Below are 25,515 nucleotides of genomic sequence, written 5' to 3'. Positions count from 1 at the left end.
GAAAGATTGCACCATGGATGGATTTTGGGAACTGCAGTCAGTAGGGTTCTGAAATAAACATTGCAGTTTGGTTTTCATTTCCTGGTTCTAACAGAAAAATTGAAAACTATTTCATAGAAAATAAGTGGAGTCATAGCTCAAAGCAGTGTTCCTCTTCCATCATCCTCTCTGGTTTTGAAAGCCTTTTCTCCACCTCCTTCCTCTCCCTGCAGTGATCATTACTGGGTTTTTAAAAAATTGAAGCTGGGTTGAAAAGAATCCAAATGTTGTTTTCTTCCCCTACCATGAGTACATGTAATAACATAGTAGTGAATACTGTGTTTCTAGTGTAAATAATAGTTATTACTGAATTTTTTAAGATGCAGGATTTTGTAATAGTTATACCCGGTTCTACTGAGAGCAAAAGAAAAATTAGTAGTTTTCTTTTTCTTTTTAAAACAGAATTATCATTATTAAATGCTGTTTTCAAAACTAGTAACAAGATTACAGGATCTGTTTTGCTGCTATATTTTTAATGATCTATTATATAGCTGTTTATTGGAGGGGAGAAAAAATAAAGCTTAGCTAGTTTCTACAAACACTTGAGATTTTTCACTGCAATGCTGCTACTCCTGGACTGTGGGTAGTTGGCAGACCCTGGATCTCTCCCACTTTTAATTGTATAATTTTTGTAAATTGTGATTTATTAAAGACTTTTTTCATTAGACTTTTTTTTTTTTAATTGCAGATATTTACTCTCTGAGTTAACAAGTACAGTGTATGAAGAAAAAGATTTGAACAGAAATTTCTGGATTCTTCAGTGTGCTTTTTTCCACCTCTCTCAAATAGTCATGTAGATTGAAAAGAGCAAAACTGAAGGTTCCCTTAGACTTTTTATAGCATAATAGAGATCTAATTGAGCTTGGAACATATTTGAAACAGTATATTATTTTCTTTTGTATTTTGTTCTCCCCATCTGTTAATTCTGAATGCAGTACTCATTTAACTTCAGTCAGTGAGTAACATGCTTTTTATTATTATTATTTTTATATCTGTTCAGCTGCTGGGTGTCATTGGTAAGTGACACCATGCTTACTCTTTGGCATTTCTTCAGTTATATTGGAAAAATAAACTGTCATGTGTATTTTCTTTCTCTCCTTTGTAATTTATGTCTTTTGTGCAAAATGCTTAAAATTTGTTTTTTCAAAAAAAAAAAAGGTGTTCCATAGCTTGCAAAAATGCTGTTTCTAAGCAGATGTAACAGGGATGCTAGCAGTGTTCATTTCCCATCCTTCACTTGCTGTCGTGCTTTAGCCCCAACAGGAAGGTAGCCTGCTCCAAAAATGAGCTGTGTGTATGTTCTTGCTACCTCCTCTACTGCCAGCAAGCCATTTGAGGTTATGCACTCTGGGCTGTAATTGTCCATCCATTAAATATCTAACTAAGACTCATTTGATTAAAATCAGTGAACAACTATCAAATGAAAATAACTTTTTTGCTACTAATCATGTGGTAGCCTAGAAGAAGGAGAAAGCCTTGTGTGGCAGTGCAGTAAGTTGCTGCTTCTGTCAGTCAGCAGGATGTGGACAGGAGTTCTAGACCTGTCAATACATGCTTATATGTACAAAATGGAAAAGCTGATTTTTCATTTATTTATTTATTTGTGTGGGGTAAGGGAATGGGAGGGTCAAGGAAAAGGTATACCGTTAGTATCTGTTTAGAGGAGTCAAGAAAATAAGATAGTTTTGAATGCTTCATGGTAGAAGCATTGATGCAAGATTTCTAGAACTATAAAAATGGTTACTCATATTAACTGTATAGTTGAGCTCATAAACTGTGATGAGGTGAACTGTTTTGTTTTACCCATTGTCATGTTTCAATAACAGGTACACATTGGATGAGTTTGGAACAGCTAGGAGGAGTGCTGTAGTCCGTGGCTTTATAGATGCTCTTACTAGAGGAGGTCTGGGAGGTACTCCCCGCCCTATTGAAATGCACTCCCACGATCCTCTGAGGTACAGTACTAGCAAGAACTTATATGAAGTAATCCTTCCTTTGCCTGTTGGCACTTTGAATCCCTGACACCATAAACTGCTGATTTACACAGAAATTTCTGTCTTTAGGTACGTAGGAGACATGCTGGCCTGGTTGCATCAAGCTACAGCTTCTGAAAAAGAACACCTAGAAGCTATGTTAAAGCTTGTAACTATTCAAGGTAGTACTAGATTTTAAAACATAAATTGGGAACTGATAGAAAGTAAATCTGTGATAAGTCAGAAAGTGTGATTAATTTCTTAGGGTGGGCTTCAGTTATGAGAGTCTGAGCTTAGATTTTCCTAGAAATAATTTCAGAGTAGCTGGTGGTTGCATTTGGCCAGAAGAAAGCCCTTAATGAAGAAGAGTATTTCAAAATGCACTCTTCTCATTTTACTGTGCTTGTAATATATTTACACTAAATTTACAAAGGGACATTTTAGACTGTAGTTGAGAGTTCAAGAATTGTCTGTAGTGTATATGAATACCTACCTCTCTGAAAACATTGTCCTAGGGTTGCTTATTGGTATGTTGAGGATTCCTGTTAGGCCTTGCTCATTTGTTCAGTAAATTTTTTAAATATAATTCCTTCTTCCTATAATTCTCTTCCTTCTATGCTACAAGTAAAATGAAATTTCCTTCTGTCATGTAACATCATATAGGTTTACGGAGGTCAAAGTAGGCTGCTCATAGATACGTGAAGCTTTTTAATATCAAAGCTTTCCTTCATTAACAGAACTAGAGATTCTCATGCTTATTCTTCAGCCCCCTTGCCCTGCTTTAAGTACATTGGACCTATACTTTAAAGACCTTTATCCTGCACAAGCTGTAGTATGATTTGCGTCCATAGCTTCAGCCAAAGGCTTATTTAATAAATTAAGCATATGTACTCAGTTTTAAGAAGCTCGTTGTAAGAACTTACATTTGATCTGTGTCTAGTGAGCTCTTCAGACTGTATGTTTTAATTGAGTCCTTCTCTGGGATTTAAAGTGAATATGCATTCTTATTTTCCTTACTGTTGGAAGTATTAATTGGCTTTCCTAATTAACAGTATATGAGCAAGGAGGTTGTTTAGGAACTGCTGTAAATCAAACTGAAGAAATGTTGTTGTTTTTTTGCTATAATTACAGCGTACTATAGAAGTGAATTTAGTATTATTTACTCACAGTATCTCAGGGAGACAGGAAAGCAGGCCTCATGATGGTTTTATGGTAGAGAAAAAGACATGGCAATTCTATATAGATGACTGACTGATGCTTCTGCTGTAACTGGGGAGTCCCTCAGGAAAAGCTGGCCCCATGGAGGATGTACTGTATCTGGTTCTGCTGTAGACTGGGCTACTGCTGCTGCCCAGGCCTGCATTCTGTTCTGAAATTCTCACACCTCTTTGTGCAGTGCTTTATTTAACTATTAAATCCCTTGGCCTTCTGGTAGGATGTCAGGCTGAGGTGCTGTGACTACATAATTAGATATATTTAGAGCATTTAAGCCATAGATCAGAGTAAACTACTTGAGAATACAGAGATACTAAATGTTTTAGGGAAAAATGTTCCAAAAAAATCACTGGGCCAAAACTTTTTTCCCCAAGAGACTAGTATAAACAAGAGATTCAGTATTTCTGTCTGAAGCAAAAATACGTTTTCCTAAGCTCTCCGAGAAGGGGTTTGCCATCAGTGTTGTGCAGTTTTCAAGAAATGTAAAGAGGGATTCTTAGCTTCATACTGGGAGCAACAAAGCCTGGGAGGTGCTGGCCGTTAACTATTCCTCCGCATCTTTGGGAAAATTTTGATGACAAGGATGGTTATGCGATAAGATCTGTAAGACCAAACACTGCTTAATGGGATACCACTGGGTTTAACAAGAACCACTTGTGGGAAGTGCAGCCTTATGAAGTACCTTAAGATTATATGGTTTATATAAATACAGATCCTGAGTTGGTAGTGGCTAATCAGTGAGTACAGTGTCTATGGTACTGAGAGATTCAAGTTGAATACCCTGTGCTGTCGTAGTCTTCTGGTGTCTGATTGTGCAGGCTACAGTATAGATTGAGTTAATTTCACGTAGCCATTTAAAAAGTGGACATCTTGTTTATTTGCCATTACAGATAACGATGGAGGTTTGCATCTCCAGAGGGCAAATCTTCCTAGCAAAAGTTAGATCTAACGTAGGCTTTTCTGGAGACTTTCATCGCAACTGTTTGGGTTTTTTTCCATTCCCTACAGAGGGAGCCCAAGTGACTACTATAGATAAGATATCTAACTGGGGGTCTAAAGTTAGGTCAGTCAAATGTTTTAACTTTAATTTCAACTTGAGTAGCTTTTTGCAGATGGAACAGGTTTTATTATTTTAATTCAGGTGTCTCTGTTCTGAGTTCAGATTTCTGTTTAAATTCTTCTATAAGCTCCATATTGTTTCAGGACTATGGAGAACGTGGTAAATCGCAGCTACACAAAACCTTCCCTTTTCTTAAAAGAAAAAAAAAAAAAAAAGCCACATGTATAGCTATGGCTGAGAGGGACGTGGATTCGATCCCAGTGGAGGAAAAACTGTGTGCATGCCACACTTTTGGATGTTCCCATCCCAGTTTTTACTTTGAAGAGAACAAACTATGTAGCCCATAATCAAGCGTTCAAGAATAGCTTTTTAAAAATTTTAAAATTTTAAGCTTGCAAATGTTAGCTGTTTAAAATTAATCTGACCAAAAATGTTAATAAAAAGCACTGCAAACACATTCAGAAAAGTTTAAATATCTTACATTGTACTGCACAAGCATAAAGCATCTGGTTCTCTTCTTTGGAGCTTAGGTATTCTGGCTAACAGGAGCCTTCCAGTCTTACAGAGACCTTGCACTTTAAAGGAAGAGAGAATTGCAGGCTTTCTGTTTAAGAGATGCAGTAGAAACCCATTTTTCATGGAGTTACAGGAACCCAGCTAGAGAGCAGAAGCCAAACGAAGTCCAAGAAAGATCTGTCCCTTATAGAAGGATACACAGAGAAAAATGATAGGTGGTGTAGCAGGCAGCCAGAAGTGTATCTTCAGTAATGAACTGTTTTCTAAAAGTGATTTTGGGTCTCTAAGAATTGTTTATTCCATAATTCTTTTACGTCAGTGTGACGTACTGATACTTGCAACAGTTATATAACCCATTGTGCTGGAAGATTTCTTTTTACTGTTTGCTGAATCTAAAATATTCTAATTGGACATGAAAATATATGTGAAGGCACAAGCCTGCCATATATCAAGAATTGTAATTCCATGTCCTGTGGTATTTGAACTTGTATATTTTTGCAGCTAAAGCTTTCATACCCAACAACTTGTTCTTAAGTCAATCTGGTCTAGATATACTATTGCAAATATGTGCTAGGTGCTTGTTATATTGATGAACAGTAAAGTGTGACTGTTCCTACTAAGAAATGTGTAAATTGTTAGGGTGTATCTGGGAGCTAGCCATTACACAACAGACTATACATCTTGTGGTTTGTAATCTTGCTTTCTTACTTGATATCAATACTCAAATACATAAACATATTTTTATTACCTTACCAATTTAATATGCTGAAATTCTTACAGCCACCACACTGAATTCAGTTGTTTCTGCTTATGTGGCTTTTCACGTATCTTGGTGTAAAGCGACATTGGCACAGATCGCTGATCTTTTATAATTTTTACTCTCAGAGGTAATCTCTTTTAGTCTGAAATAAGATCTGCAAAATATAGCTTCAGGTCACCTGATTTCTATCACATGTCACAGTCAGTTTGTTTACTGTTTATTGCATGGGTCCCATCTGAAGATGAACTCCTGTTGACAAGTTTTAAATTAGAATTAAGTATTGCTTTCTCCATAAATCTATTCCGAGTTGTTACTGAAGTGAGAGCTTGAAGATCTGTTGCTTTCAGTTTGATTGATTTATGACAGTACTGGTTGCCATGCAACAATTCATTTATGTTCCATGATAAGATAGGGCAATATTCTCTTTTGTATATAGTTCTGTGAAAGATGAGTTTCAATTGCTGCTGGGGAGGAAGTGTTTGCTAATGTGCAGCATACAGCAGTGTGGAGGTACATATGTGATTTAATTTGTAACAATGCCATGAGCACGTCAGTACTGAACGCTGACAGACACATGTATTTATGGTTCAGGCCTTTCAAAATGGTATGTACTATTGGTCCTTGAGCATCTCACTGGCCTTTTGTTTTCCTGTTTAATTTAATGAAGTGCTAATATTGAGCCTTACTGTGACAGTTTCTTGCTATATCGTTTATTCTTCCTCTTGCTCCTTCTCCCTGAAATCCCCAGGCACCATGTTGTGCTAAGAAGCAATTGTGTAACATAAGGTAATGTCTCTCCAGGACTCTGTTTTGTTATGCAGCTATTTCCTAGTGGCTAGATTTGAAGTTCAGTGGAGGTGTAAACTAGTCTTGTGGAGGAAAGAATATGCAGTTCATAATGCTTCTTATGGAGGAGTTTATTTGTTTTATAGTCTTGAAGAAAAGAGAATGACATTTGCATAATCTTAGCATGTGTTTGCATTAACTGTAGGTGTGGAAGAAAATATTCAAGAAGTAGTTGGGCACATCACAGAAGGTGTCTGCAGGCCTCTGAAGGTGAAGTATTTTGTTTTCCTTAGCATTCTAAATATAAAAATTGTTCTGTCATGTTTTTCCAGAACAGCTGTCCCCATTTCTACAATGTATTTTCATTGCCCTTGGTTAAGAGTTAGATTCTCAACTTTGAGAATCCTAAAACCCTTCAAAATTAAAGATTCCATAGATCATAGGTACCCGGTTTAAACAGTCATATAGTGAGAGATACTAGGATACTAAATCTGTATTTTGATTTCGTTTTACTTTTCCTAAGTTCAGGAGTGCTTATGTACAAAAATTTAGCTTTGGGATAAGTATATAGGAATGGCAGTAGTGGGTCAAATGAAAAATCAGTTTAATTTACTACCTTGTTTTTCATAGTGACCATTAGCATATGCTTAGGGAAGAGTGTGCAGGTTATGCAGTTGTGTCATGATACTTCTGCAGAATGGTTTCCTCATGGGTTTATGGACGTACTATGGACTTACTGAGCCATAGCTACTGTCTTTGTATTTAATAGACCTCAGTAGATTTTTCTTGCATGAATATGTCAAGTTGATATAAAATGCTGGTGTTCACAACATATCCTGCAGCAGGGAAGTGTGCAGTTTAACTGCATGCTGTGTGAAAAGCCAGCTCCTTTTGTTCTTCTTTTGTTTAATAACTCCAGGTTTTGTATTGAAAGAGACCATGAAAAATTGTTTCCTACTTACCATCTTTATGCTACCCTGATTTGCTGTATTTTTGTTGCATCCCTCCACAGTTGTCTTTTTTCAAGCTACAGCCTTAGTCAGTTTAGGGGACCCATTTGATAGAAATCATTAATAATGATCCATCAAATTATTGATTGTCTTATTTATTGGATGTGCTTCAAATAAGCACAAAATAAAATAATCAGGGTGATGAAGCTGATACCAATATTTGCCTGACCGTGCAGTGTATAAATCCAAGTGTTTCTAAAGTAAAATCTATTGTACTAAATATTGTTATAATAAATTTCTCTTAGGATGCTGTAGCTATAACAACTGTGTCCAGTTGCCAAATACTTAGTCTCAAATGTTAACAGGTGGGTTCTGAATACTATATGTAAGTTCCTGATAAGAAAGAGATAAGGTCTGAAGAGATGTAAAAATCAAGGAAGTGCCAGTTCGAATGTCACAGAATCACAGGAAGGTTGAGGTTGGCAGGGACCCCTGGAGATCTTCTGGTCCAACCCCCCTGCTCAAGCAGGGCCACCTAGAGCTGGTTGCCCAGGACTGTGTCCAGATGGCTTTTGAGTATCTCCAAGGATGGAGACACCACAGCCTTTCTGGGCAACTTATGCCAGTGCTCAGTCACCCTTGCAGTAAAAAAGTGTTTCCTGATGTTCAGGCAGAACCTCCTGTGTTTCAGTTTGTGCCTGTTGCCATAGAATTAGGATCATCCTTCACACCCTTTAGTTTTTGACCTGTTGAAAAACACCTCTCCTATTAGACAAACTAACTATTATCGCAGCTTTTTTTTTTTTTTCTGTGTTGTTCTTGCATGCTTTGGTTCTGTTAATACTGAATGCCGATGTTTGCGTTCAGTATTTCTGTGCATTCCAACAAAGTAATTAGGGATAGAACGAAACCTTTGTGTAAGTCAGAGGGAGTTTTGGTCTTCATTTGAGTACTTATGATTTGTACAGTTTGGTACAGAATATCTTCCATTTTGATTGCCAAATTCTTTACACTTGTGTACTTCTGCTGTCTGTAGAAATATCCCCCCAAATATTGTCGGTATTTAGTTACTGTGCTAATAAAAATGAAAAAAACTAAAAGAACAATTAAAGACTTCCCATTGTATTCTGTATTTTAATAGAATGCAACTTAATGTTAATTCACCGCCAGTCTAGACTTCCCAACGTAAAATATGCAGTACTTACTGTTTCCCCTGGGGAAATCTTCCATAGCAAAAAAAAAAAAAAAAAAAAAAAAAAGGCAGGGGGAAAAAAAAGAAAAACCAAAACCCCCAAGCAGAAAAGCCTTCATACAATGCAGTTAGATAATTGCAGCCATCGTGTTGAAAGGAACAACAAAAATAGGCTCAGTTTGGAGAAGTCTTTTTTTCTCATTGTTCTTCCTGAAGATTGTCCACAATAAGAAAAATAACTGCATTAATTTCAGGGGGAGCAGTCTTTGTTGTAGTTGTCTGGCACCACAGTATACTGCTTTTCTAGTGGATTTCTGCTGATGTTTGCAAACCTGTCACTTTGAGTTGATGCTGAAGTACAAAATAGCCTGATAAAAGCCTAGTCATAGAATTTCCATGAGCAGTTTTACTTACAAAATTATGTAGAATTTTCTTACTGGTTTATGCCTTTCCATGTGAATGTGCAATATGATACAGTTTCCTTACTTTTGAAGAAGGATTATGCTTATATGCAGTATAAATTGTCCACAGTTCTTACTGATAGTTGGTTTGAGTTTTAGGCATCCAAGTGAATCTTGAGTACTCACTAGTAGATCTTACCGCAGGCCTCTCATTTCAGATGGAAGTAGGAGGACCTTATAAAATTTAAATTAAGGCCCTCATCTTTTCCGTAGCACTTGAGATGAGGTCAAAACTAACAAAATGTTTTTGATGCCTTAACATAGACTTCAGATAGTCTTTTATGGTCACCTGACTACAGGACACATAGGATTAAGAAACGGTAAGAGCTGTAAGTCCAGGACTTCCATGAGCAGGTTTGGTTTAGTCACTTGCAAATTTTGGTTCTCCTGTGCAGTGAAGTCTTCTGTATGGGAAGCAGCAATGCTTCTTTTCCTGCTTTATTTTTTTTAATTCTCGTTTTTGTTTCCTAACCCTAAAATCTTTTGGGTTTTTTTCTCTCCTTCTGCCTATTCTGTCTTTTCCTAGTTCTTAATTTTTTCTTTATTTTTAGTTATTGCTTTTTTTTGGTCAATATTTTGATTTTCCTCTTTTTCCCCTGCCTTTCTTATTCTCTTTTGCTGTACACCTAGACTATACTCAGTATCCGTGCGCAAATGACCTTTTATGCAACATTGGAGACAGGTATTTTTATATACACCTTTGTATATACATATGCATTGAAGAGCAAAATTCACCTGAGTATTGAAATTAACTTCATGCATTGAGCATTGTGAATAAGTCAAAAATTATTCTTTGTTTTTGGTCTCTGCTTTAGATGCAAAGGGAGAGCATTGAGGAAGCATGATCTTAGTTAATTCTCCCTGCAGCTGGCTCTGCCAAGAAGGCATTGCTGCACATCGTGCTCCATTGAACAGCGGACAAATAACTTGGGAGAGTGGGTGGCGGCTGGTGATTTGTGTGTAGCCCTTTCACACCCAGGCACGTGGGAGAACAGGGCAGTGATAAGTCACTGTCTATCTCTGCTTCATAAGTGCCCAAAGATTGACCCTGGGGCAGCCTTTTATGAGTGGATTGCGCCTGTGTGTACCATGGAGACGAGACATCAACTGTCCCAACTACAAAGACAGTCATACTGTTTTGGTCTGTGTAGCCAGTATTTCCCGCTTGAGGTGCAGTCAACATAGCTGGTCATTAGTTATAAATATATCTAATTAAATACCAGTGGGAGGTATATAATCTCTCCTTTAAGTGAAGGAGATTAATACAGGTGAAATTTTGTCTTTTGGGTAAAATACCTAATACTTTGGATGTTCTGAATTGCTGCATGATGCTAATGATCAACTGTTGTAGTTTAGGGATCTTGCAGCTTTGCAGCTGTTCTTGCTATTCAGTGCTGGGGAGAATTCCAGTATGTACTGGTATTAATCCATCAAATGATCTCCTTATTTTGAAATATTCAATAACAAGTTGCAACAAAAATCTATAGGGGAACGGTTTGGGAGTTTGTTTTGTTTTGTTTTGTTTTTTTAAGAATATATACACCTGCTTTTTTTCTACCCAGAGGCTTGGCAACCAAGAAGCACTTTGGTTCAAGCAGAATGCTATAGTTAACTGGACATTCTCTTTTTAAATTTATTTCTGGTTAAATTTATTTTTTAGAAATCAGACATACATTGCATATAAGGTCATAGAGGTTGGCTTTTGAAATGTATGAACTGAAGGATGCTTACATTTCTTTATTCTGCAGGTTAGAATCGAGCAGGTGATTGTTGCTGAGCCAGGAGCAGTTTTACTGTACAAGATTTCTAATCTTCTCAAGTTCTACCATCATACAATCAGGTACGCAAAATTACAAAGTATGTTAAAGATGTCTTTTTTTTTAATTGTATATATAAAGATTAATATAGCAAAAAGAGTATTTTCGTAGCTTAGTTAGTACTGTGGAATCAAGGAGAAATGTGCATGACGTCAAGCAGATGCCATTTATCTGTTGTCATTCCTCAATTCATATTGAATCTGCTTTGGAATATAGCATCAATTTGCCACAGAAACTGTTTATTGTTCTGTGTAGATACAAATAGTATACAAAAAAACTACACAAAACATTTAAGATGACAAAGTCAAGTCCCCTTTGAGAAAATGCCAGAATTAAATTATTTCTAGAAATTCAGTTTTCCTTTTCTTCCTTAAACAACTATGTTTTGATATCACTTTTTCTAATTATGCACTTGCATTTTTCTATTGGGAAGGTGCTTGCCTCATTCTGTATCTCGCTGTTGAAGGTGCAGCAATCACCTTCCAACCTTCCAGATGCCACCAGGAACACAGAAACTGGAGAAAAGCCAGAACCAGGGGTTTTATACATTGTGGCATTTGCAGTAGTTTATATTGGTTAGAAACAGCAGGAGCAGAAAAATCTTCCTCCACAGCCCTGGACTGAACTGCTGAGAATTTGAATCCCTAATATTACTACTTGAGCTTTTCTGTCTGAAAAGACATTTAGACATTGCGCAGACTGGGGTAAGTGGTTCTTGGGCAGCTCCCACTACATTTAAAATCTTCAGTTCTGATGGTACTGCAAGTCTATGGTAGAACACACATAAGACCTATTCCTAATTTTATTGTCAAAAAAGCTGAAATATTTTTGCTGTCATTTTTCTGTCTCCAAAGTTTGTGTTTCCCAGTGGTTATAAAGCTTAGTGCAATTGAAAATGTGATGTTAAAATGGAATGTCTTAGGCAGTCTTATCTGTTGCTTTCTGTCTTGCTAATGATATGTTGTTTAAAGACCACTGAAGAGCCTTCTGTCAGCTGAATAATTCCCTCTGTATAGAGGAAGTGCACCTAGCTAATGAAGGGAAAATGCAATTTGAGAAATCTTCTATTAAATGCAACAAGATTATAATCTGAAAATCAAGCTACAAGTTTAAATTAGTCCTATTGCGATGCAATGAATTTTTACTGCCATTTTTGTAGCTTAAAAGTGCTTTTACTTTAGACGGAAGGTATATCTGTGAGAGGAGCATAGTCATGTAGTGCCATTTAAGGTTTATGCGGTATTCATGCTAAGTATAATAGATTGACACTTGGAATAGCAAGGCATGAATTCTTGTATTTTTGGAGATGCATAACGTCGCAATGAAGAAAGAAGAGAGATGATACTATCCCTAAAGGACAGTATGACGGAATAGTTATCAACCCTTTTTGTTTACATAATCTGTTTTCTATCACAGAAGTAGATTTACAGAATAACAAAACAAAAATCCAGTGAATTTTAGAATTCTACTAAAAAGTTTGTGCAAAGCTTCAGATAGCCTGTACTTAGTATCTGCTTAGTGACATAGTTGATAGTGCTTGTTCTCAGTCATTTTATGACTGAATCTCTCAGCTAACGTGGAGAACTGTTCCTTGCAATTATTTGTTGTAAATTTCAACTTTGAAGCAAATTGTATTTGAAATGCTGTCTAAAGTATCTGACTCTGTCACATTCCCCCCTGCTTCAAATTATTTAACTAACCTTAATTTTGTTTTCAGTGGTATTGTAGGAAACAGTGCAGCCACACTGTTGACAACAATTGAAGAAATGCATTTGTTGAGCAAGAAGATATTCTTTAATAGCCTGAGTCTTCATGCAAGTAAACTAATGGACAAGGTTTGTTTCAAAATCATACAGCTTTCATGTTTCAAAATACACTTTCATTTCCCTTTTGTCTAGTAAGATTATTAGGTGAATAGCTGTTTTATATGTCAACTTTTCCTAAAACTGAATTTTTGTAGTTTATATATTTTAGCTATGGAGCTACATTAAAAACTTCCTGTCTATGTTTTAATTCTCTTAATAGTTTTCTTTTTGTGAAAATATGGCTAAAATACTGTTGTTAGCGGTGTTTGTTTACAGAGCAGTTTACGTATTTTTTTATTTTTTTAAGCACTTTACATATTTTTATGAGAAGCAAAAAAATTAGGAAATTTCCCTAAGTGCAATATAGCAAAGTCAGCTGATTGAGCTAGATAATTTGTATTAATGCATCATCAGATCAGTAGTTAATTACTCATGTGCGTAATTCCTTTCTTGAAGTTATGAAGTGTATCCCAAAATGGTAAGCTAAGTAAAAACAAAACTTGGGCTTTTCTGTCTTTTATAAAAATAGTTTTACCACATCAACATCGCTGCCGTTAAAAACAGAATATGCATTTGTTATACCAAACAACTGTACCTAAGCCAGCTCGCTTTCCTGGTATCTTTTCTTTTCCTGTTGAGTGCTTTGAATTGCATTACAGTGAACTTCCCATTATTCAGTAACTAATATGGTTTTTTTAAATGTTTCCCTGCTGTATTCATATCATGTTGCTGTTGGTGGATCCGCCCATTAAATCTCACCTTTCTAAAATCTAAGCAAAGTCAAAGAAAATTGTTAGGCTATGCTTCCCTTTCCATTTCCTAGGGATCTGATCCTCATCCAGCATCTCTGTCTGAGCTGTGATGAGTTGACTAGGCCCTAAAGCCAAGAAGGAATGCCTTTCTTTTTTCCTAGTTACTGCACAACCCCAGAGTTCAACAAAGCCCTCACATTACTGTTTTTTTCCAGTTAAAAAAAAAATAATTGAAAGCGGAAAACAGCAAAGCTTTGTAAGTGTATTTCTAAATTATTTGTATTTAACTTACAAGAAAAATGCAAAAAATATGAAGATTTACAGAAACTGTTCTTTGTGCAAAGCCTTGTATTTCACCAACCATTCAGTGGGATTTTCTGAGTTTGGTGAGTGTTGTTCTGTGATCTCAAAGTAGTTTTCTCATTCTGCACAGCTTGCATCTTACACCAATTTCCTGTCTTTCTGCAAGGGTTGAGGAATGGCTTTCTCAAAGGAACAGTTGTTTCTCCTCATCTTCCCTTCCGTATATCCCAGTGACTCCTTTCAGTGGTTTCATTCGTTCATAGATGACTCCTTAGTTGCTACCACCCACAGTTGATACTACTAAAGTCCACTAAGTACATTGTTGTCATGGGGTATTTCCATTTGAAAGCAGTGTCATCGGAATAGTAGTTCCTCTGCTACTAATGCTTCTTCAAGGGTCGGTTAAAGCTTGAGTTCATAAAACGTACAATGGACAAGGACAGTATGAATTTACCAAAAAAAATTAAATAAAGCTTATGGCTTGCTATGGGCATACGCTAGCTGTATGTGAATTCCTCAAAACATTTTATTTCTTAATATGTAAGCTAAAAGAAAATAGTCTGTGTACTTTTTCCTTTTATGAAGAGAAACCAGTGATGGACCTTAGCAAAAATACATGACTGCTCTTTACTTACAAAGAATGTGCAAACAAAGTAGTGCTTAAGGAAAGAAATTTTCTTGGCCTGAAACTGTAAGACAGCTCTGTATTCATCTCTGTTGTATTTAGCTCTGTTGCATTTATCCTGCTGGGTCTTACATCTGTACTCAAACAGGATCCAGCATAATTTTTCTACTCACATAATTAAAAATCTTTGTACTTTTGGTTTGGGTGATATGCCGTTTTCAGTTTGGACATGAGTAGAATTCAGAAGGAGGAGTGATATAAGGAATTGTGATCCCCCAGTTCATAGCGTGTGTTCTTTGTATTGTCACTATGGGAAAGTTGTGTAATTGTCTTCACCCTCTTAGTTCCCCTTCCGCCAGCCCCCAGCCTGGATGTAACTGGCTCTAGATGCTGCTATTGTTTTATAAAGGAGTTGAATTTGGTTTTGCTGATGTTAAATTAAGGCAGTGATTGCACTGCCACCTTCAGTGGCACCTTATTACGAATAATGAATGGCATACTGAGGATACCATGTAATGTAAAAAGATTATAGTATTGCTCTTTCTCATAAACACATTTTGTAAGTTAAACCTGAGACGTTGGAAATTTTACACTGCATATGTGCCCTATGAAGGTCTTTCCTCAGGATATAATTGAGGTCAAAAGCTTAAAGAGACTCGAAGAGGGTTAGATATGTGAGTAACAGAGGCATCCACCGTTATTTATTAATGTCTGCTTCAGGAGTTAACAAGGAGGTAACTATGGGTGAGAAGGAGTCTTACTGTACTGATGTGTAGTTCTTGTGACTCAGAGTTTTAGACAGTCCTTTGAAGCACCTTATGTTATTTCCTTTTATGAGTGTACTACTGTATTGATAGAATGATGTCTTATCTCCTCATGACTGAAATTAGTTTTACTTCACAAAAAATACAAAATTAATAGGCTGAATTACACTGAGGGAAACATTAGTTTCCATGAGATAAAGGCCCCATTTTATCACAAATTTAATTCTCTTGTTACTTAGTTTATTGTGTGTTAATATACAGATAACCAGCTTTTATGCCTTTTCATATGTCTTCATTAATTTAGTAATGAATGTCACAATGCTTTTACATTTTGAGGAATCTCAAGGTTGCTTTTTATCATCCTTTTTATTAATGTGTGTTCAGACCAAAATTGTGTATATGTATTAGTAGGATTCTTTTTATATGCCAACCTTTTTACCAGCTTTTTGCTAACTATGTATGCGCTGCAACTGCTTCCAGAAATTTCTTTATTTTCAGAGAAGATTAAAGCACTAGAAAACAGACTCTTTGTCCTTACATATGCAACTGCAAAGGCTTCGTTGCTGCTCCTGTTATGCACAAAGAGAATACTCACTTGTAAAATTAGTAAATTACTTTTCACTTGGACAATCTGGAAATCATGGTTCCTTATTTCTGTTTATATTTTGCATCTTAAGGCATTGATAAGCCTGTTTAAAAGAATATCAGCTGTCTAGTACTTCGGTTAAGATACGATTCTTAAGGCAATTTAAATAACTTTGGAAATAGATTAAAATAAAAAGAGGATGTTCTTAAAAAATATTTTTATTTCTATAAACTTAAGTGCCTCTTTTGTTTAGATTATTAGAAAGTGGAGAATATAGCCTGCGTGAGTTACACCATTTTAATGATAGTATTCCCTCAGTATCATCAGTTGCTGCTGATAATCTGAAAATCGTAAGCAAGAAACTCTGAATGGAAATCAGTTCTACAATTTTTATTTAATTTAAAGAGAATTTAAGTGTTTTCTTAATTGCTGTTTGCAGCTACAAAATTTCAGAAGACTTAGTCATAATTACCAGTGACTTTGTGACTTGACAGGAGTTTTCTTTAGCCCTGTTCAAATTCTCTTGTGCTGTAGTGGGGGAGAACTGTCTAGAAACACTAGTGTGTTACTGTGTCTTGCTGTGGTATGCTTTTTTAATATCTATGGTTTATCTAGTAGTTGATAGACCAGAATAGTATTTAAGCAAATCTTTCTCTTAAGTATAGCTAGTTTGGAACTTTTTTAGACAAAGCAGGTTTCATTAAATATGCTAACTCCTCAAGATCCCTTCCTTTGGATGTGGAGGAATGACAGGATGGTAGTTTGATGTCCTCATCAGCAAAGACAATTTAATTCCCTAGGTTATTGACTATGCTGAGTTGAGCATTGCCTTCAGACTGCCTGGGATTAATTTCTGAAGCGCAATGGGAAACTGAGACTTCAGGCTGTTCTTTCTAGGACAAAAAACTAGCTTCCTCTTCTCATCTATTTTTGTGAAGAGTCCCATATTACATAAGGAGTGTCACAAGCATGGAGCTCCTTGGAAACTTACAAGCAGTCTCAGATCAGGATTCTCCCTCTTGGTTGTCAGGCCATCAGTGTAAATGATACAGGGAAATCCCTGGTTACTTCAGAGTACTTACTGGCTTGCTCAGAAGCACTTTACTGGTTGTAATCTGAAAATAAGGTAGTCAGCAGTTCTCACAACTTTAGACTCTTCAGTCTGAGAAACCGTTTTTATGGTGTTCTCATTCACACTTCTTGGGTAGCTCTCTACCATCTGAAATCTATGTGACAAATATTCAGCATACTGCCTGAAAGTAAGTCCATTGTTATCAAAGAAAGGCAACACACGAGAGAAGCTCTTTGGCTCCAATATTCCGTGAAACCTGATGTGAAGCTTGGTGACAGAGTCATTGCAAAGCCATTTTGTTTTCAGGGTTTAAAATGCCATTCACAGCTTTGAGATTCTCAGGTCATCGTAGAGCTCAACACTGACATCATATAGAAGCTGTGCATCACCACCCTTCTCCTGTGTCACTGAAGGTTCAGTGCATCAGCTTTTACTGCAAACACTGTCTCTCCTTTGCATGGTTGTATGGGCTCTTACCCTTCAGAGGCAGTGTTGGGCGGTCTTGCCAGTGCTTTCTAGCTCTGGTAACAATTGGTTTGTTCTAGTTGTCGGTTCAACCAGAATGTTTTTTGGCCAGCATTCGTGTCCCTGCGCTGAAAAATTGTGTTTGTATTTGTTTCTTTTTAGCTTTCCTGGACCCAGCCATGGGTCTAGCAGCCATGCTAGTAAAGCAGTTGAGAACTGTAGGTTCAGTCCTTGTGTATCCTTTTATGTTTCTTTTGACCCTGTGCGAATAAATCAAATGTTTAGGGATTCGGGATTCTGCTTGTGTTACTGTCCAGATCTAACTAAGAACAGCCTGGTATAGATTACCATTTTACAGATGATCATAAATCCAGGAGAAAATAGTAAATGAAAATAATTATCAGAACAACAGAAACTGTTCTAATGAAACTGGAAGCAAAGTTCAAAGCGCCTAATGCGCTGGAGTGGATGGACTGCTCTTTCAGTTCTCTCATATTGAGAGAATTGTCATTTAAAATCATAAGTCCGCTGGTGAGGCATTTTAACAAGCCTGTTAGGCTAACCTATGCCAGTGTGTTTTATTGGACCAGCTAATACATTTAGAGAGCGGGAGTTTTCAAGCACAGTTGTCCTTACTCTGGCTTCAGTAGTACTCTAGAAAATTATTAAAGGAAAGAATAATGACAAACATTGAATTAAATGGAATAAGAGTTATCATAAGGGTACTAAAGAGAGATTATGCCAAACTAACCTATCATCTGCTGTCTGAGCTGTTAGAAGACTATTAGTAGGGTACCCCAAATCAAGCTTTGGGATTGTTGTTCCTTAATGCTGTTCTTTTTAGAGTAGATGTATGCAAATTAAATGTTACAATCGCATTATCTGTTAAGTTTGTCAGTTGGAGCGGTATTAGACCATAGCATGGGAATAACTGTAACTTCTCCCTTGTAATTTGGTTCCTGTCAGAATGAAACCTATTAGGTTTATGGGAAACCAGATGTGGGACAGATGAAATGGTACTGGTTGATGTTGTGGTCTGAATGGATCCATGTGAACAAAACAACGTTAGCAAGAATTTTTATGTTGTCTTTTCTTTCAAGACCAACTTCATAGCTGAAAAGAAAAGCATGCCATTAGGCGTTCTACTGTGGAACCCGTGGTAATCTCTGTAGGATCTTAACAGGGCTCAAAAGAGTTTAGGACAGCTGCTTTGAAGCTTCTCTGGTACATGTGCACTCAAGTTTCTTAGACTGCTGCTATGGTGAAATTTGTAGAATGAACTTCTGTAGTTGACACTAACCAGTTGTAACTGACAGGATGAAACATCCAGATACCTTTTTACAAGGTTGCATGTCTGTAGTGCTTTGTCTCCACCCTCTGCCAGTGAGGTTTCCAAAAAGACTCTGTTAGAAGCTGATTAGGCCCTTCAAAAAGCCACCAACCTTTTGTTTGTCACTCTGAGCAGTGCTTTCTCTGAGGAGTTCTGTGTTGTAAATTACCGTCTTGTTTTATTTAATACTAGTATCACAGAATTGCAGAATGGAGGAGGTCAGCTGGAACCTCTGGAGATTATCTAGTCCGACCATCTTGCTCAAAGAGTGTCAGCTACAGCAGGCTGCCCAGGGCTGGTTCCAGTTGAGTTTTGGATGTCTCCAAGGATCGAGACTCCACAACCTCACTGTGCAATTGTCTCCAGTGTTTGACCAACCTCACAGTAAAAAATTGTTTTCCTGTGTTTCAATCTGTGTCCATTGCCTCTTGACCTGCCAGTGGACACCACTGAGAAGAGTCTGTCTCCCTCTTCTGTATCCCTCCTATAAGGTATTTATATACATTGATAACAGCGCCCCTGAGCCTTCTCTTCTCTGGGCTGAACACAGCTTCTTGTGTAGGAGATACTCCAGTCCCTTCTTGAACTTTGTGGCCCTTTGCTCGACTCACTCCACTATGTCCATGTCTTTCTGTACCATTAACTTTCTAATGTTCAAGTAGGATATATAAATATATAAAATATTTATATATAAGTATATAAATAGTTTTGATTGCTTGCCTATACAGTATTTTCAATATTTGCAGGTGCACATACAAACTTCTAACAAAGCTGCTCTCCTTAATATCGGCTCCAGTCCTTAACAGAATTAACTGTATTTAATAGGAACAAAAATAGCACTTTTTTTTTCCATTTAACCTTCTTCATAAATGAGAAAGGGAAACATAAACATACATGCACTCTCTTCTTGATTGTTGACACTCCCTTTTCTTTTTCCTGTATTTTCCTTTGCTGTTTAAGTCCTTCAGGACAGCCTTTGAGCTACTTGCTCTCATAGACAGAGAAGCCTGCTCTGGGTTGTCTATTTGGAGGAAGATTACTGGCTTAGTAATTAATCCCCACTGATTGATACGCAGAACTTTAAATGAAGATACAAACTTTTATACTAAACCTTATGTACAACTTTTAGTGTCCATTGTAATTTTAGGAGAATTTGTTTCAGTTTTGTATATTGAATTTTAAAAATTGGGAATTTCTTCTTGTTTTCTTTGAAAGGCTGAACAGCTGGTTGGCCTCATTTCTGCATGACTGAACTGCTGGTTGTAACTGATTACACACTTAATACTGTGTTAGAGTATGTTTTAATGCTGTTGAACTAGCTGCTACAGAACTTCCCTGGTAATTTTTTAGTTAGCTCCTCTCTAGCTTGCATCTTAAGTAGGTACTTCAAAAGTAGAATTCAGCATGCATTTCAAATCTATTTTTCTGGAAATAGGATCGATTGTAATAATCTTTTAGTGCACGTAAAACATTCAGGCATCAATTTTTTTATTAGAATAGTGATTTAGAGCTCATGAACTGGAGTCGGTAGGTTCCTCTATAAATTAGATATGTCTGTTTTAAAATTTTCCTTTTCAATTCTGAAAAAAACCCCAGCCTACGTTCATGTGCAGAGTTAGAATTTTCAAAATGAATATAGCACTGCTTAAATTTTTCTTCCACTTACTGGTAATTCTGCATCAATTGCAGTAGTCAGGAATTTCAAGCTAACCCCAATAGAATCGAAGGATCTAAACCTTTTTTCCTTGCCCTGTTTTCTTCTTCCATAATGTTCCTTGCTCCCATCTAGAAGACAGTAGACTTTAAAAGAACAGATTAAATGAAAGATGAAGCTAATTTAGAAGTTTCTGACCATCGGCTACTTCAGGAGACAAAAATTCTGTGCAAAGAAGTCTGAAATTGTCATTGCCATGATCTATGTGTGTGTTAGAAGTGAAAACCCCATCAAACTCTAGTCTCAAATTAATGCCAAAATATCCCTGAACACGGTCCAGTTCAGGCCTGAGAACAGTGTGTCCAGGGCACAATCAATAATGCTAATAATAACAAGAATAAACAAGAAGAAAGTCACTCAGTGCTGTAAATTTCAGTAAACTTTACTACTAATCAGCACTGAATAAGTGCCTCTTTCTGAATTGCTGTTACTTCATTGCTAGAATATTTGTTTTATGCTTTCAAGACTGCCTAGGCTGAACAACAACTGTTCTCTGAACCTATTAGATTTTAGTTTCCATTAGTTCCTTGAATTCAGTATACTGTCTCTTGGAAAGTGAGAATAGAGGAACACTTTGTATTCAGAAGGATGCAAAAAAGTTTTTGTTTGATCTGTCTTGGTAACAGTGTGGGGACATGTATGATATCTCAAATGTTTCAAAACACACGCAGTGTGAAAGCTGGGCCTGGCTCCAAAGAGAGAGTTGTTTCTTCCTTCTCTAGTGGCATGTCCGTTAGGTGCAGACTCATTTCCAGAAGGCTCTGAAGTGCCTCACTCCGAAAATGCCTGTTACACTCTCCTCCTTGGTTCCTTTGGCCATCAGCCTCTGCCCCTTTGATGTTTGGGTTTTTTTTTTTCTTCCGTGGAGACTGAGGCATGTATGTTACTATGCTATTAATCAGTAGTTCTCATTTGGGAAGGTATGGAGCATGTTGCCTGTGGCTTGGGGGTCCATCCAAAACTGCCTTCTTTCCTTGTTGAGCTGGAGTCTTAAGAGTGTTGCAGAAGTGCACTCTGCCTCGCTCTGTTGCACCCAGACACCTCGAGTGAGTTCCCGGCCAGGCCAAGTTTAGTTCTCCCTGCATCCTTCTGGGAGGAGATTATGCCTTGGAGTGCGCACTTACTCTGTATTGCTGGGGGTCTCCTTACTCCCACGTGATCCAGCCAGACCTGTGTTTGCCCGTGGACAGGTAGGGTACAGGAAGGTGGGAAGAGGATTTTTGGCAGAAGGGAACGAGGCCAGCAGCCTGGGCTCTAGGAAGGGTCTGGAGGCAGCAGGAAGCCCATCTGAGGCAGCACTGAAGACAAGAAGATGCAACTATGTTTGGAGTGGAGCCTGAGGAATGTGGGTTGGGAAAAAGAGATGTGCTAGGTTTTGTATTGTATAAACATTTTATGAAGTGTTTAATGGGTATTTGCCTGTTACAAAGAAGGGCTAAAGTATGTGAGCCTGTGTAAAAATAGCATAGAATTTCAGTCCACTTCAGGTGCTCCAACTTTTCATAATTTGACTCAAAGTGTGTGTTTTTCTCTGAGATTTACAAACTTTTCTTCTGTTTTCTAAGCATCTGCAATTCCTACTTCTCATCTTTGAGGTAGGCCTGCATTCCAGTTCTTGCAGTATTGTTGCAGTTTATGTAGGTGTACTTGAGTTAGCCTGTGCACAGTTCATTTGTGTACTGGTAATTTAAGGTACAAACTTGATAGGATTAAGACTGTTGCATCTGTGACTGCAGCTCTTGTACTCAGCATGATAGGGGCTGTGCAGCCTTGTCAAGAAGATTACTTCGTTCAGCTGTTGCAGTACGGCCCTGATGTCCCAGAGCTCTGCCTGCACTAGGTTCTGGAGTGTTTACAGGAGGTCCTGCTCAAAGTGAACTCAGTGGTGCCAACAATGTGGCTATTCTTTGGCACCTAATCTAGCAAATGTATTTTTTTTACTACCAAAACCAGTAGTGTTTGGGTTTCCCTAGATTGTAAAATAGGCATAGTCTGAATGAAAGGAGAAATTCAGTTTTGCTCGTTTGTCACTGAACGGAATGGTTATGCTGAAAGTTGCAGGCAATTATTGTCTGAAACACGCTAGATCTGTCCAGTGTCAAATTAAAGTTCTTCTCTGTATGACTATATGTAATTTTATTATTAGCTGGTTGCATTTGTGCTAACATTGGATGGTGTTTGCTGTAAATTAATTTAAAAAAACCCCACAAACAGATAATCTTGTTCTTCAGGTTGAACTCACACCTCCTGATCTTGGCCCCAGCTCTGCACTAAATCAGACACTTAACTTGCTACGGGAGGTTCTAGCATCTCATGACTCATCTGTTGTTCCACTGGATGCCCGTCAAGCTGACTTTGTGCAGGTATAAGAATGTTGGACTGCTCGGAAGAGGAGGGGAAAAAAAAAGTATGTGTAAGTTAGTCTCAGTACACAAAAGATGGGTGAAACATTAGTCTTTTTGTCCGGTCCCATTTTGGAGCTTCCCACCAAACCTGAGTTTGTAATGTGAATAGGAGGGTCACTAACAAAGTGGGTAATTACAGTACAGTATGGAGTGCTACTCTTAATGCAGTATCTAGATTCTGTTATCCAATTACTACTCCATTAAGTAAATACACCCTCAAGATTGCACAATTGCCAATTATCTAATCTGGGTTACTCTTCCTCCTGCTAGGTTGGAATCTGTTCTTCTCAGGTTTTTATACTTTCCCCATCACTATGGTAGCTGATCACCTGCTGACAAATCCAGTAGAAAGCTGCTTTCACAGTTGGAAACTCTCATTTATCTTTATTCTGCTTTGGGGAATAAATACGTGATAGAGACAGAATGAGCTTAGAAGCCTCGTGTGACATGATTTCCTCCCTCCCCTCCCTGTTTTCTGTGTGTTTGCTATTTTAGGTTCTGTCTTGTGTGCTAGATCCGTTGTTACAGATGTGTACTATGTCTGCTAGCAATTTGGGCACAGCTGATATGGCAACCTTCATGGTAAATTCGCTTTATATGATGAAGACTACTTTGGCTCTCTTTGAATTCACTGACAAGCGTCTAGAAATGTTACAGTTTCAGGTAAGCTTTAACAGCCCCAAAAGAAAATTAACTTATTACTGATTTTTGCAGGCTATAAGTTGTAATGTGAATGTATTTATCTTTGATAATGTTGGCTTTGGGTCAATTCTAAATCAGGGAAGTGGGATAAGAGGGCTTCTTATCAGAGACCATAAGCAAATAGTAGGTATCGGAGCTTATGGTACATAGCATCTTTCATTTTTAACAAACAAAAAAATTATTAGAAGATTTGGTTTGGTTTGGTTTAATTGCAGATAAACCTTTATCAGTGAACATTTTCGTTATCCTAATCATTCTAATATTTATCTGCAAACTGTGTGAGAAGTAAATGGGAGTTGAAAGCTTAAACAGTCAAATGGCTGACTGTATTCCATCACAGAGTTAATACTAGATCATCATCTAGTTTATACTAGAATATAGTATAGCTGAAGTTAGTACTTTAGTCCTTCTTTCTACCTTTCTTTTCTCATTCGTTTGGTTTCACCTAACATGCCAAGATAGTAGTTCATATGTGGTACCATTTTGAAATGGAAATGTAGTTTATAAACCATTGACTTGGGAAAACAGGCGCTGCCCGTTTATAGTTTTGCTACATGAACATCTCTGCAATATATCTCAGGAGAGGTTTTGGAGCTGGGGGGGGCTTGGAAAAAAGTCACAACTTCTTATTTGAAAGCATCAGTAAAGATTGGCTGTGAGCCATTTTTCACTTTCTACTCCTAATTAGAATTTCTAGCACCTTTTAGCTCTGAAACAAACAAACAGACAACCCTACCAAACTGTCTGGGGCATTTCTAATTTCCATTATCAGAGTTTCTTTTTCACAGTAAATGTTGCAATTGATTTATTCTTCAGAGAAGCAGTAGAACTGAAGGTTATGCATTTAATACCATTTACTTTCTTCAAACATTTTACAAATACAGGAACAGACTGAAAAAATATCTTTAAGATTATACATAAGTAGGTTGTTAAAGTGGAGCTGGAATGGCATATTTAATAAGAGAAACATTTTTCATAGAAAAAAGAACTCTCTAAGACAGTTAAAATCTCCAAATTGAAATATTAAGGTTTCCCTCCTGATTTAAAAAGAAAAGTGCATTTTTCTAAACAATTTTAGGAAGTAAAAAGGTGAACTCTTAAAATATCAGACATGGAATTTTACTAGAGTTTGATGTATTATAAATTTTTTCTTTTCTTTAGGATTGGAAGAAAAAGAAGTGAAATGTGGGGTAGTTATCTGTAAAAATGGAGTAATAGTGTATATATACCCAAATACTTTCCAAGACTACTCAAACTAAAAAATGATTGCTGCTGCTGTGACTGGATTTATTGATTAGGTTTCTCTGCAAAGTGAAGATTATGCTAAGAATGTAAAATACCTTTATGACTTTTTTCATATGAAGATAACTAAAGCAAAATTGATAGCTGTAATTTCATTGTCTATTGTTCTTTCAGTTAATTTTTTCATACATGTTTATCAGTATTGAATTTAAAATCATTACTGATTATGATTTAGTTTCAGTTTTATTTTCCTTGTGACTGTCTCTTGTTTATTATAAAACTGCCGTGCTATTGTCAATATTTTTAATAAGAATTGGATGATTTTTATCACATATTTTCAAAAAACTATAGCAAAATAAAATGATACAGCATTTTTTAAGATTAGAGCTTTGGTATTCTTAATTTTTCTTGCTGTTGAATTTACAAATACAAAAAAAATAGGTTCTTCTGTTAGTCAGACATGAAAGAATTATCTGTATTTTTATTATTGGCTCCTTGTAATATGGAAGATGTAAATGGATAAAATAATTATGCTGTATGTATTTGTGGTTTTATCCTTGTTTGTTGATCACTCTCCTTCTTATTTGTGTTTTTTCTTCTTATTTGTGTTTCTAGACCTTTTAACCTCAGAGCTTGTACTATTTAATATTCTCATGCACATTTTATTAATACCTTATGCTTAAAATTTCAGATTGAAGCTCATTTAGATACACTTATAAATGAACAAGCTTCCTACGTGTTAACAAGAGCTGGTCTAAGTTACATATATAACTCTCTGCAGCAACACAAACCAGAACAGGTAAGCTTATATAATATATGTGTTGAGGAGGTACTGCATACTTGCCAACTAGAAGAATTTTGGCACTAATATTTTTGCAAATTAAGCTTCCTCTGAAAGCAAAAGCTCAGTACTATCTGTTGATTTTTCACATGGGACCAGGACTATTAGACAAAGGCATCTTGCAACTACAGATTTTCTCT

General features: G+C 36.8%; 1 protein-coding gene across 3 annotated transcripts in view; it reads left to right on the top strand.

The window, feature by feature from the left end:
- COG6 (component of oligomeric golgi complex 6) overlaps nt 1–25,515 on the top strand; it is a 64,749-nt gene that overhangs the window by 23,414 nt on the left and 15,820 nt on the right. For all 3 annotated transcript variants that reach the window (XM_041128634.1, XM_041128635.1, XM_030036290.1), the window contains exons 9-16: nt 1,866–1,994; nt 2,103–2,194; nt 6,555–6,619; nt 10,701–10,792; nt 12,487–12,604; nt 22,417–22,548; nt 23,086–23,253; nt 25,226–25,333. In XM_041128634.1, the coding sequence (XP_040984568.1) occupies nt 1,866–1,994; nt 2,103–2,194; nt 6,555–6,619; nt 10,701–10,792; nt 12,487–12,604; nt 22,417–22,548; nt 23,086–23,253; nt 25,226–25,333 (904 nt within the window). The remainder of the gene's footprint in view (nt 1–1,865; nt 1,995–2,102; nt 2,195–6,554; nt 6,620–10,700; nt 10,793–12,486; nt 12,605–22,416; nt 22,549–23,085; nt 23,254–25,225; nt 25,334–25,515) is intronic.

Source organism: Aquila chrysaetos, chromosome 14 (assembly GCF_900496995.4).
Source record: "Aquila chrysaetos chrysaetos chromosome 14, bAquChr1.4, whole genome shotgun sequence".
Lineage (NCBI taxonomy): Eukaryota > Metazoa > Chordata > Aves > Accipitriformes > Accipitridae > Aquila > Aquila chrysaetos.
Note: the sequence above shows the minus strand (reverse complement) of the source record. Positions and strands in the feature narration are given on the sequence as shown.